The sequence below is a fragment of the Hyperoodon ampullatus genome (genome assembly GCF_949752795.1).
Source record: "Hyperoodon ampullatus genome assembly, chromosome: 7".
NCBI lineage: Eukaryota > Metazoa > Chordata > Mammalia > Artiodactyla > Ziphiidae > Hyperoodon > Hyperoodon ampullatus.
Window position 1 is genome coordinate 3,570,514 of NC_136920.1, and position 11,351 is coordinate 3,581,864.

At 66.1% G+C, this 11,351-nt stretch overlaps 1 protein-coding gene across 1 annotated transcript in view; it reads left to right on the forward strand.

The window, feature by feature from the left end:
• The window catches only part of MUC5B (mucin 5B, oligomeric mucus/gel-forming), a gene marked incomplete at both ends in the record, with an annotated part of 32,269 nt that extends 21,271 nt beyond the window's left edge, over positions 1-10,998 (forward strand). The window contains 20 exons of the mRNA XM_079709452.1: positions 85-619; positions 696-1,099; positions 1,276-2,551; positions 2,628-4,530; positions 4,650-4,831; positions 5,105-5,276; positions 6,036-6,283; positions 6,662-6,848; positions 7,091-7,316; positions 7,402-7,589; positions 7,660-7,729; positions 7,964-8,064; positions 8,357-8,388; positions 8,661-8,841; positions 9,240-9,344; positions 9,434-9,471; positions 9,892-10,008; positions 10,400-10,486; positions 10,599-10,721; positions 10,858-10,998. Coding sequence (XP_079565578.1) covers positions 85-619; positions 696-1,099; positions 1,276-2,551; positions 2,628-4,530; positions 4,650-4,831; positions 5,105-5,276; positions 6,036-6,283; positions 6,662-6,848; positions 7,091-7,316; positions 7,402-7,589; positions 7,660-7,729; positions 7,964-8,064; positions 8,357-8,388; positions 8,661-8,841; positions 9,240-9,344; positions 9,434-9,471; positions 9,892-10,008; positions 10,400-10,486; positions 10,599-10,721; positions 10,858-10,998 — 6,316 coding nt within the window. The remainder of the gene's footprint in view (positions 1-84; positions 620-695; positions 1,100-1,275; positions 2,552-2,627; positions 4,531-4,649; positions 4,832-5,104; positions 5,277-6,035; positions 6,284-6,661; positions 6,849-7,090; positions 7,317-7,401; positions 7,590-7,659; positions 7,730-7,963; positions 8,065-8,356; positions 8,389-8,660; positions 8,842-9,239; positions 9,345-9,433; positions 9,472-9,891; positions 10,009-10,399; positions 10,487-10,598; positions 10,722-10,857) is intronic.
• Between the last annotated feature and the right edge of the window lie 353 nt (positions 10,999-11,351).

Genomic DNA, 11,351 nt, shown 5'->3' on the forward strand with positions numbered 1-11,351 from the left:
TCACCACTGTGGCCACCTCTACAGCCCCCACTGCCACCGCATCAACTGCCGTAGCCCCCACTACCACCGCATCCATTGCCACAGCCCCAACTGCCACCACATCCACTGCCACAGCCCCCACTGCCACAACCTCCACTGCCACAGCCACCACTGCCACCGCATCCACTGCTACAGTCACCACTGCCACTGCATCCAATGCCACAGCCCCCACGGCAACCACCTCCCCTGCCACAGCCACCACTCTGGCCACCTCTACAGCTCCCACTGCCACCACATCCACTGCCACAACCTCCACCGCTACTGTCTCCACTGCAGCCACCTCCACTGCTGCCACTGCCACAGTGGCCACCTCTGCTGCCACAGCCACCACGTCCCCCACTGCCTCCAGCACCACCACCACTGTGCCACCAGCCACGCAGTCCACGACACGGCTGGGGAGCACAGGGGTGACCAGGTCCCCTGCCAGCAGTGCCACACCAGCGCCTTCCCTTTCCACGGGACTGACAGTCCGAGTGACATCCTCAAGGCCCAGCCACACAGGCACGCTCCCAACATCTGCCACGGGATTCCTCACATCTCCCCCAGCGTCCACAGAGCCCACCATCCCGGGGAGGGCCACGTCGGTCCTCCCGACTCACACAGCCTCAAAGGGGCCCACCCCAGAGTCAGTGACGACGCAAACATCCACGTCTCAGCTGCTGCCGGGAACAGCAGTGGGCACAACGGGCACCACCTCCACGGGCCCGCTGTCCACCTCGCACCCTGAGACCAGCACGCCAGGAACCCTGGTGTCAACGGCCACCACCACCTGTGAGCCCCGCTGTCAGTGGACAGAGTGGTTTGACGAGGACTACCCCAAATCCGAGGAGGCCGGGGGGGACGTCGAGTCCTACGACAAGATCAGGCGTGCGGGAGGCGCCGTGTGCGAGCAGCCCCAGGGCATAGAGTGCCAGGCCGAAAACTTCCCCAACGTGAGGCTGGAGGAGCTGAATCAGCACGTGCACTGTGACGTCAGCTTCGGCCTGGTCTGCAGGAACGACGAGCAGGTGGGCCTGTTCAAGATGTGCTACAACTACAAAATCCGCGTGCTGTGCTGTGGGTACAGCCACTGCGGGGAGCTGACGTCCCCCACCGCCACTGCCACCACATCCACTGCCACAGCCACTACGGCCACAACCTCCACTGCCACAGCAACCACTGTGGCCACCTCTACAGCTCCCACTGCCACCACCTCCACTGCCACAGCCCCCACTGCCACCACCTCCACTGCCACAGCCCCCACTGCCATCACATCCACTGCCACAGCCACCACTGTGGCCACCTCTGCAGCTCCCACTGCCACCACCTCCACTGCCACAGCCCCCACTTCCACTGCATCCACTGCCACAGCCCCCACTTCCACTGCATCCACTGCCACAGCCCCCACTATCACTGCATCCACTGCTATAGTCACCACTGTGGCCACCTCTACAGCCCCCACTGCCACCACAGCAACTGCCATAGCCCCCACTACCACCGCATCCATTGCCACAGCCCCAACTGCCACCACATCCACTGCCACAGCCCCCACTGCCACCACCTCCACTGCCACAGCAACCACTCCCACCTCTACAGTTCCCACTGCCACCACATCGACTGCCACAGCCCCCACTTCCACTGCATCCACGGCCACAGCCCCCACTGCCACTGCATCCACTGCCACAGCCCCCACTATCACTGCATCCACTGCTACAGTCACCACTGTGGCCACCTCTACAGCCCCCACTGCAACCACATCCACTGCCACAGCCACCACTGCCACCACCTCCACTGCCACAGCCCCCACTGCCACCGCATCCACTGCCACAGCCCCCACTATCACCGCATCCACTGCTACAGCCACCACTGTGGCCACCTCTACAGCCCCCACTCCCACCACATCAACTGCCATAGCCCCCACTACCACCGCATCCATTGCCACAGCCCCAACTGCCACCGCATCCACTGCTACAGTCACCACTGTGGCCACCTCTACAGCCCCCACTCCCACCACATCCACTGCCACAGCCCCCACTGCCACAACCTCCACTGCCACAGCCACCACTGCCACCGCATCCACTGCTACAGTCACCACTGCCACTGCATCCAATGCCACAGCCCCCACGGCAACCACCTCCACTGCCACAGCCACCACTCTGGCCACCTCTACAGCTCCCACTGCCACCACATCCACTGCCACAACCTCCACCGCTACAGTCACCACTGCAGCCACCTCCACTGCTGCCACTGCCACAGTGGCCACCTCTGCTGCCACAGCCACCACGTCCCCCACTGCCTCCAGCACCACCACCACTGTGCCACCAGCCACGCAGTCCACGACACGGCTGGGGAGCACAGGGGCGACCAGGTCCCCTGCCAGCAGTGCCACACCAGCGCCTTCCCTTTCCACGGGACTGACAGTCCGAGTGACATCCTCAAGGCCCAGCCACACAGGCACGCTCCCAACATCTGCCACGGGATTCCTCACATCTCCCCCAGCGTCCACAGAGCCCACCATCCCGGGGAGGGCCACGTCGGTCCTCCCGACTCACACAGCCTCAAAGGGGCCCACCCCAGAGTCAGTGACGACGCAAACATCCACGTCTCAGCTGCTGCCGGGAACAGCAGTGGGCACAACGGGCACCACCTCCACGGGCCCCCTGTCCACCTCGCACCCTGAGACCAGCATGACGGGAACCCCAATGTCGGCCACCACCGGGGCCACCACCAGCCAGGGCACAACCAGTTGTCAACCCAAATGCCAATGGACAGAGTGGTTTGATGTGGACTTCCCCACCTCGGGCGTCAGGGGCGGAGACATGGAGACCTATGAGAACATCCGGGCCGCGGGCGGCAAGATGTGTCAGCAGCCACAGAAGATTGAATGCCGGGCGGAGAGCTTCCCTGAGGTGAGCATCGGTCAGATCGGGCAGGTGCTCAGCTGCAGCCTGGAGGTCGGGCTGGTCTGCAGGAACGAAGACCAGAGGGGGCAGTTCACCACGTGCTTCAACTACAACATCCGTGTGTACTGCTGCGATGATGTCCGGCACTGCCCCCCCACGGCTACCCCCCACCTCACCTCCACCACACTGCCTGCCACCAGCAGCTCCACAGCCACGGTGCCATGGCCCTCGACCTCTGCCACGACCCAGACGGGTGCCCCCACCACGGCCCCTCCAAGTGTGCACATGTACACCACCACCTTCGGGACCACCCTGCTCCCCACCCCCGTGACGCCCAACACTAGAGCTACCACCTACACCCACTCCCTGCACCCCACAGCCTCTCCTCAGGTCACAAAGCTCCCCACCAGGCCCTCCGAGACCAAACCCGGACCCCCCATCACCACACCCAGCACAGGCCAGGCCACCTCCAGCACAGGGGCCGGCACCAGAGCCTCCCTCTCCACCCCCACGCATGAGCCCAGCACCTCCTCACTGGGCACCACCCTCGGCTCCTCCTTGGCCACCTCCACAGCCACGGTGTCCTCGCAGAAGACCCATACGCTGTCGGTCACCATGTCCCCAGAGACCAGGTCCACAGCCTCAGATATCATGTCCACAGCCTGTCAGCCTCGCTGTGCCTGGACAGACTGGCTGGACCAGAGCCACCCGATGCCAGGGGCCACTGGGGGGGACTTCGAGACCTATGCTAATATCCAGGCGGCTGGTGGGGCCATCTGCCAGCAGCCTCTGCAGCTGCAGTGTCGGGCCAAGGCCCTGCCTGAGAAGGCCCTGCAGGATCTGGGCCAGGTGGTGCAGTGCCGGCTGGAGGAGGGCCTGGTGTGCCGGAACCGAGACCAGAGTAGCCTGATGTGCCTCAACTACGAGATCCGCGTGTTCTGCTGTGACCACAGCCACTGCCCCAGCCCCGCCGGGCCCACGTCCACCACGCCGGCCCCCGCACCCTCCACCATCAGCACCAGCACTGGCAGGCTGTCATCGAGGGTCACCACCCAGACGCACCTCTCCTCCCCAGGGACGCTCAAGAGGGACTCCACCCCCACTAGTGTGACAGGTTCCTTCTCCACGGGGACAACCCAGAGGGTCTATGCCTCCACCAGTGTGACAGGTCCCTCCTCTACGGGGACTATGCAGACTGTCTACACCTCTACCAGTGTGACAGGTCCCTTCTCCACGGGGACCGCCAAGAGGGTCTATGCCTCCACCAGTGTGACAGGTCCCTCCTCTACGGGGACTACGCAGAGTGTCTACACCTCTACCAGTGTGACAGGTCCCTTCTCCCCTGGGACCACCGAGAGCGTCTCCACACCTAGTCCCTCTGCCTTCCCGGGGTCCCCACCCATGACCACCAAGCCAGGCTTGCCCAGTGTCTCTCCTACGGGTCCCCTTTTGACTTCCCCCACATCGACCGCCCCCGGGTCCCCACCCACCACCCCTTCCTGGTCCGGGGTGACCTCTGGCAGCCCAGGGACCTTCTCCATCTCCACCGCCTCTCCCAGCCCCAGCACAGCCTGCCTTTGCCACGCCTTCGGAAAGCTCTTCCTACCAGGTGAGTGGAGACCTGCAGCCTGGACGCTGGGTCCCGCGGGCCGTGTCCATGTGCCTGCCTGTCCGGGGACGCCCTCCTGTCCCCCCTCCCTGGCTGACCCAGTGTCTCTGTACTCGTAGGGGACATGATCTACAACGAGACCGACGGAGCAGGCTGCCACTTCTTAGGCATCTGCAACCAGCGCTGCGGCATCGACCGCTTCCAGGGCACCTGCCCTACCTCCTCACCCTCGGGGACCTCGGCCTCTGTTCCCCCATCCACCCCAGTTCCCGGCTGCAATCGCACCATCCCTCCCCGACAGGTGTGCTTCCCGCCTCCTCCCTGAAGCGCCAGGCCCTTCTGTGTGCACAGGGCCTCGGGTGCCCATCGGGGTGACGGCACAACCCCCAGCCCCTCGGTGACCGCTCCACAGCTAGCTTGGCTGGAGGGAGGCACGCGGGGTCTGGGCCTGGTTAGCACCGGCCCGGCCAGGAGGCGGGGGCAGCCCTGCCCAGGCCGAGGGGGCCCTGAGGCGGCGGCGATGAGCGGGGGGTCTCACAAGCCCACCTGTCGAGCGCTCTGCCCTTCTCTCCAGGTGAATGAGTCCTGGACCCTGGAGGACTGCATGGTGGCTCGGTGTGAGGGTGACAACCGTATCGCCCTGCTGGGGCCGAAGCCAGTGGGCCACGTCGTCTGCGTGAACGGGCACCTGCCCGTGAGAGTGCAGAACGGGGATGGGCCCTGTGACTACAGCTACGAGTGCGAGTGTGAGAGCCTGCCGCTGGGGGCGGGGGTGGGAGGGGATGCGCCGCCAGGCATTTGGGACACGCACATGTCCCCCATGCCCGATGCCCGGGATCGCTGAGCCCACCCCCCATCAGGCTTGGCGGTTTGAAGGGAAGCCGAGGGTTTCTGAGATCAGGGAGAGGAGGGGATCGCAACCTGAGGGGTCCTGAGCAGATTTCCCCATGCAGCAGCACGTAGGAGCGGGCGATCTTACAACCCCCGGGGGGCCTGGGGCAGCTAAAATGAAGGACCACAAACTGAGTGCTTCAAAACAACAGAAAGTGATTCTCTCCCAGTCCTGGAGACCAGAAATCCAAGATCAAGGTGTCTGCAGGACTGAGCTCCCCCCAAAACTTTAAAGGAGGGTCCTGTCCGCCCCTTCCAGACTTGGGGACTCAGGCACCCCGGGCTGTGGCCGCGTCCCTCCCACCTCTGCCCCAGTCAACACACGGCTTCCTCGCTGTGTCTCTTCTGTCTCTTAGAAGGACACCTGTCATTGGATTTAGGGCCACCCTGGTAACTCAGGACGACCTCACCCTGTGATCCTTAATCACAGTTGCAAAGACCCTTTTCCCAAAGGAGGTCACATTCGCAGGCTCTGGGTGGATGCGTCTTCGGGGCCCCCATCCAACCTGCTATACCCATGTCATAAGCGAGAGGACTGAGGCCCTGGGGGCTGAGTGACTCCCCAAGGTGGCAGCTCTGGGTGGCACTGGGTAAGACCCGTCCACACCCCCCAGGCTCCTGCAGCGGCTGGGGGTACACCCACTACGAGACCTTCGACGGCACCTCCTACTCTTTCCTGGACAACTGCACCCACGTCCTCATGCGGGAGATCCAGCCGCGCCACGGGAACCTCAGCATCCTCCTACACAACCACTACTGTGAGGCCGCTGCCAGCTGCCCCCGCGCCCTCAGCGTCCACTATGAGACCATGGACATCGTCCTCACCACCACCCCTGGCACCAAGGGGCAGGAGGAAAGCCTGGTGAGTGCAGGCAGCAGAGCGGCACTGGCCTGTCCCAACCTGGTTAGGGAAGGCAGGGGCCGGCAGAGGCCCGGGAGCCCTGGTGCACACAGAGCGCATTTCCCCCGCGCAGAGGGCAGCTCCCATGGGGCCTCAGGGGAGGCAAAGGGCACACGGCGACCTGGGGCCCCAAGCACAGTGACTCCTGAGCAAGGAAGGAGCGTGGGAGGTGCCCGCGGCCAAGAGCACCCTGGGACCCAAATGCGCCGACTGTGACCCAGGCCCGAGGGGGCATCTGCGCTTCGGGGTGCAGATGCCGAGGAGGGGGCCCAGCGTCTGCCCCAAAGGCCAGCCCGTGCCCCTCGGCCCAAGTCACGGGTTCTCCGGTCACGTCCCCAGATCCTGTTTGGCCAAACGCGGGTGAGGCCGAGCTTCAGCAAGAACGGCCTGACCGTGACGGAGACGGGGGCCACAGAGATGAGCATCACGATTCCCGCCATCGGCGTGAGCATCATCTTCAACGGGCGAGTCTTCCAGGTCCAGCTGTCCTACAGCCGCTTCAGCTACAACACCGAGGGCCAGTGTGGTAAGCAGGGACCCGCAGGACACCTGCTGGGGGAGCGAGGGGCCGGGCACCACCGCTGCGGGCACACGCCCCCAGGCGGCCCTGGCTCTTGACCGCCTGCTCCCCCTGCCACCTGCTCCGGGCAGGAAGCAGTGTTTCATAGCTGACTGTCTGCCAGGGAAGTCGGGGGGCTGGAAGGGGAGAAGAGGATGGTCCAGTGCCCCCACCCCCCCACAGTGATGCGCCTGCCCCGCCCTCCCCAGGCACCTGCACCAACAGCCGCAGGGATGACTGTCGCCGGCCCGACGGCACCACGGCCCCCACCTGCCAGGACATGGCCCGGTACTGGCTGGTCCCCAACAGCAGCGGGGAGGGCTGCTGGGCACCGACCGGCCTGCCCCCGACCACCAGCTCCAGCTCGCCGGCACCCAGCACACCCACCTCCACTCCGTGCCCCCCGGAACCCCTCTGCGAGCTGATGCTGAGCCCGTGAGTCCTCTGCATGGGCTGGGCGGTCAGGGGCAGCCACCCCCCCAGGGCATCCACCCTGGCCTCTGACCGGCCCTGCCTGCAGGGTCTTCGCCGGGTGCCACGGCCTCATCCCGCCCGGCCCGTTCTTCAGTACCTGTGTCAGCGACAGCTGCGGGCCCAGCCACCCTGACCGCCCTGAAGTGCTCTGCCAGAGCCTGGAGGCCTACTCTGCGCTCTGCCGTGCCCGGGCCGTGTGCCCCGACTGGCGCAACGCCACCAGCGGGCTGTGTGGTGAGTCGGGTGTGGCCGCCGGGGGCCCTGGCTTCCTTGGCCCACCTGACACCCTTCTGTGTGCTCGCAGACCTCACCTGCCCGCCCACCAAGGTGTATAAGCCGTGTGGCCCCGTGCAGCCCAAGTCCTGTGACTCCAGGTGAGCCCAGCAGACAGGGACGGGATAGGACGGTGGGGACAGCAGGCCTCCCAGGCCTGCCTGAATGGTCTGGGGGAACCCAGGAGGAGACCCACAGAGGGTCCGGGACCCCAAGCCCCAGATCTCAGGGTGCCCTTCCCCCGCCCTGACCTCCGACCCTGGACTTCAGGAGTGACCCCAGCCCCCCACCATGCCCACTGCACTCCTCCTTGGACTGCCCTGGTCGCCTTGCAGGAGCCAGAGCCCGGCGAGCGGGGGGCAGGCAGAGGGGTGCTTCTGTCCCGACGGTCACATCCTGTTCAACTCGCACACGGACATCTGTGTGCCCGAGTGCCGTAAGCAACCCCACACCTGGGCCCTCCCCAGCCCCGCAGAGCGGGATGGGGAGGGCCACGGGGCGGGCAGACCCCAGCCTGGGCCCGTCCCACCCAGTTCTGCCAGCGGTGCAGGGTGGGCTTGAGCGTTCCTGAGCCCCCTCCTAAGTGACCACCACCCTCGAGTTCTCCGGGGGCTTCTGTCCCCAGCAGGAAGAAGAGGCCTCTGTTGCGGGGAGGGGGTGGCCAGGCCTGCTGGGCCCCAACCCCAGCACTCCCAGTGACCCCCTTTCTCCCCATCCTTCCCCCCCAGCCTGCGTGGGACCAGATGGGTTTCCCAAATTCGTGAGTGTTCCGCCCACAGCTGCCTGACTCCTTGCTTGAGCAGGAGGGAGGGGGTCTCCATCTCAGGGCGGCAGCTCTACCCGGGCCAGGGAGGGGCTGGTGTGGGCACCCCAGTGTGAGCTGCATCACCGTCACACGCCTGCTCCAGAGCGGGGGAGGCTGAGGGCGGAGCCCGCATGCTGAGGGCTGGGGCCTGACCCGCTGCTGGACGCAGCCCCAGAGGCCGGGCACCACCCAGGAGCCCTGGGGGACCCCGACCTGGTCTGTTCCAGCCCGGAGAGCGGTGGATCAGCAACTGCCAGTCCTGCGTGTGTGATGAAGGCTCCGTGTCGGTGCAGTGCGCCCCTGTGCAGTGCGAGGCCCGGGACCAGCCACAGGAATGTGGCGGGGCCGGCTTCGTGGCCCAGACCAGGCCCCTGGCCGACAACCCTTGCTGCATGGAAACTCTGTGTGGTGAGGCCTGCACCCCAGGGGGCCGGGTGGAGCGGAGAGACGGCAGAGGACGGTGTTGGGCACAGGCCACCTGGCCGGCAGGCCTGCAGGGCAGAGGAGGGTTGCAGGGTCCTAGCTGGACTTGGCTGGACCACGAGGTGGGGGGGCCTCTTGGGCCTTCATTTTTCCACCTAAAAATGAAGCTGATGACCTCTGGTGTGCCCTGGTACCACCCAGGGTCTTGGGGAAGACCGGGGAGGTGACAAAGCGTGGGGACCCAGAAGGGCAACAGAGAGCCGTCAGCTCCCATGGAAGGGGGATCTCTTTGGTCCAGTGTGGGTAGATGTTACCCTGGGAACCAGAATAGCCAGAGGGCAGAGGGCAGGGACACCCCAGGCAGCCCCACAACTCTCCCGCAGTCTGCAACACAAGCACGTGCCCCCAGAGCCCACCCAAATGTAGGCCGGGAGAGGAGCTGGCCTGCACCCAGGCGGAGGACAGCTGCTGCCCCACCTTCAGCTGCCGTGAGTCTCTGGGGTGGGGGTGGGGCCGGGGGCTCTGAACACTTCCTTCCGCTGCCTGGGCAGGTCCTCAGCCCTCTCTTTCCTTCCAGGGCCTCAGCTGTGCACCTACAACGGCACCGTCTACGGGGTAAGGGCTCAGCTAGGCGGTCGGGGTAGGGCGGAGAGTGGGTCCGGGCCTGGGCACATCCGCCGAGGGATGCCCCGTGTCCACTCCTTGTCTCCCCACGCCCAGCCCTATCCAGCCCCTCCCGCCATGACAGCAGGTGAGTCGAGGCTCTGGGCCCTTTACACGCACCTTCTGTAGAGAGCCTCTGGGAGCTTAGCTCTCCCAGCAAGAGCTTCAGGGCAGGACTGCACCCTCCCACCCCTCCTGCCTGCCCGGGGCCCCTGCCTGCCCTGGTCTGTGCTCAGCCAGGGGGCACATCCGTAATCCCATGTGAAGAGGACAGAGACTGCTCTGTGGGCCTCACCGACACGGGGAGAGGTCCTGGCCCTGGTGCCCCTTCAGGGTCCTCAGTGTCACCTCCCCTCATCCTCTCCACTGTAGGTCGGTGCAACCTTCCCAGCGGTCATTCCCTGCCACACGTGCACCTGCCTGTCCGTGGACACCCATGACCCGACCGTGCAGTGTGAGGAGGATGCCTGCAACACCACTTGTCCCCAGGTGAGGCCGGCCTCCTGGGCAGACCCAGGCCCCTGGGGCAGCCCCCAGTCACCATACCCTAGGGTCCAGGAAGGGTCTCCAGCTCAGGCTTCACTGGGGTTTTTTTCTTCCCAAGGGAGGGAGTGAAGCAGGAGGATGGTGTAAGGGGTCTTGGGCAAGGGGCAGGACCTGCAGGCTGCTGGGATCAGCTTCCTGGAGGGCACAAGTGCAGAAGGTGCTGGCAGCAGGGGTGAGGCTAAGAGGGGACACTGGGGCAGGGCAGGGACACTGCCTCACAGAGGAAAGGTGCTGCTAGGGAGGCCCTGGGCCCCTGGGATATGGGCAGGAGAGCAGGAGGGCTGACGAGCCAGGCTGGGGCTGAGGGACGTGACCCCCCACCCCCCACCCCCAGGGCTTCCAGTACTCGAGGGTGGCCGGGCAGTGCTGCGGGGAGTGCGTGCAGACGGCTTGCCTCACGTCCGACGGCCGGCTGGTTCAGGTAACGGGGGGCTCAGTCTCAACCCCCACGCCCCAGAGACCCTCCCCGCCAGCTCCTCTAGGCCCACCAGATAATCCTCAACCCGGCCCCCACTCTCCCCCTTTTATTTCAGCCCAACGAGACCTGGGTCAACAGCCTCGTGGACAGCTGCACGTTGTACCACTGCCAGGCTGAAAACGGGCCCCCTATGCTGACCCCGACGCCCGTCGCGTGCCCGGACGTGTCCAGCTGCAGGGTGTGTGTCTGGGGCCCAGGACCGCCCCGGAGGCCCCGCCCACGCCCAGAGCCACACCCACCCGGGAGCCCCGCCCACACCCACCCCAGGAGGCCCCGCCTGCCCCAGCTCACCCTCTGTCCCCCTTCCCCCGCAGGGCATCCTTAGGAAAATCGGCTGCTGCTACTCCTGTGAGGAAGTGGGTAAGTCGAGGCCCGCCTTCGCGCCCCCCAGCCCCGCCCCGCCCCGCCCACTGACTCCTCCCGAAGCCAACCCCGCCGCCAGAACGCGACCCTGAGCGGGAGGTTACGTGGGGGTGCGGCGCGGGCGGGGACCTCAGATCCGCCTCCACCGCCTTTCGTCTGCCCAGACTCCTGCCAGGTACGCGCCAGCATGACGGTCCTGCGACACCGGGGCTGCGCCACCCAGGCCGCCGTCAGCGTCCCCTTCTGCGAGGGCTTCTGCCCGGGAGCGTCCCGGTGAGCGGCCCGCGCCTCCCCCCACCCCCGGGACACACGGGGACACCACCCGGTGCCCCACGTGTCCGTGTCCCTGGCCGGACACCTGGCACTGGGCTGGGGCTGGATGGCCCAGCTTGCTACAGGAAGGAAAGAAGCGCCGCCCCAACAGGGCTGCACCAACCCCGGGGCC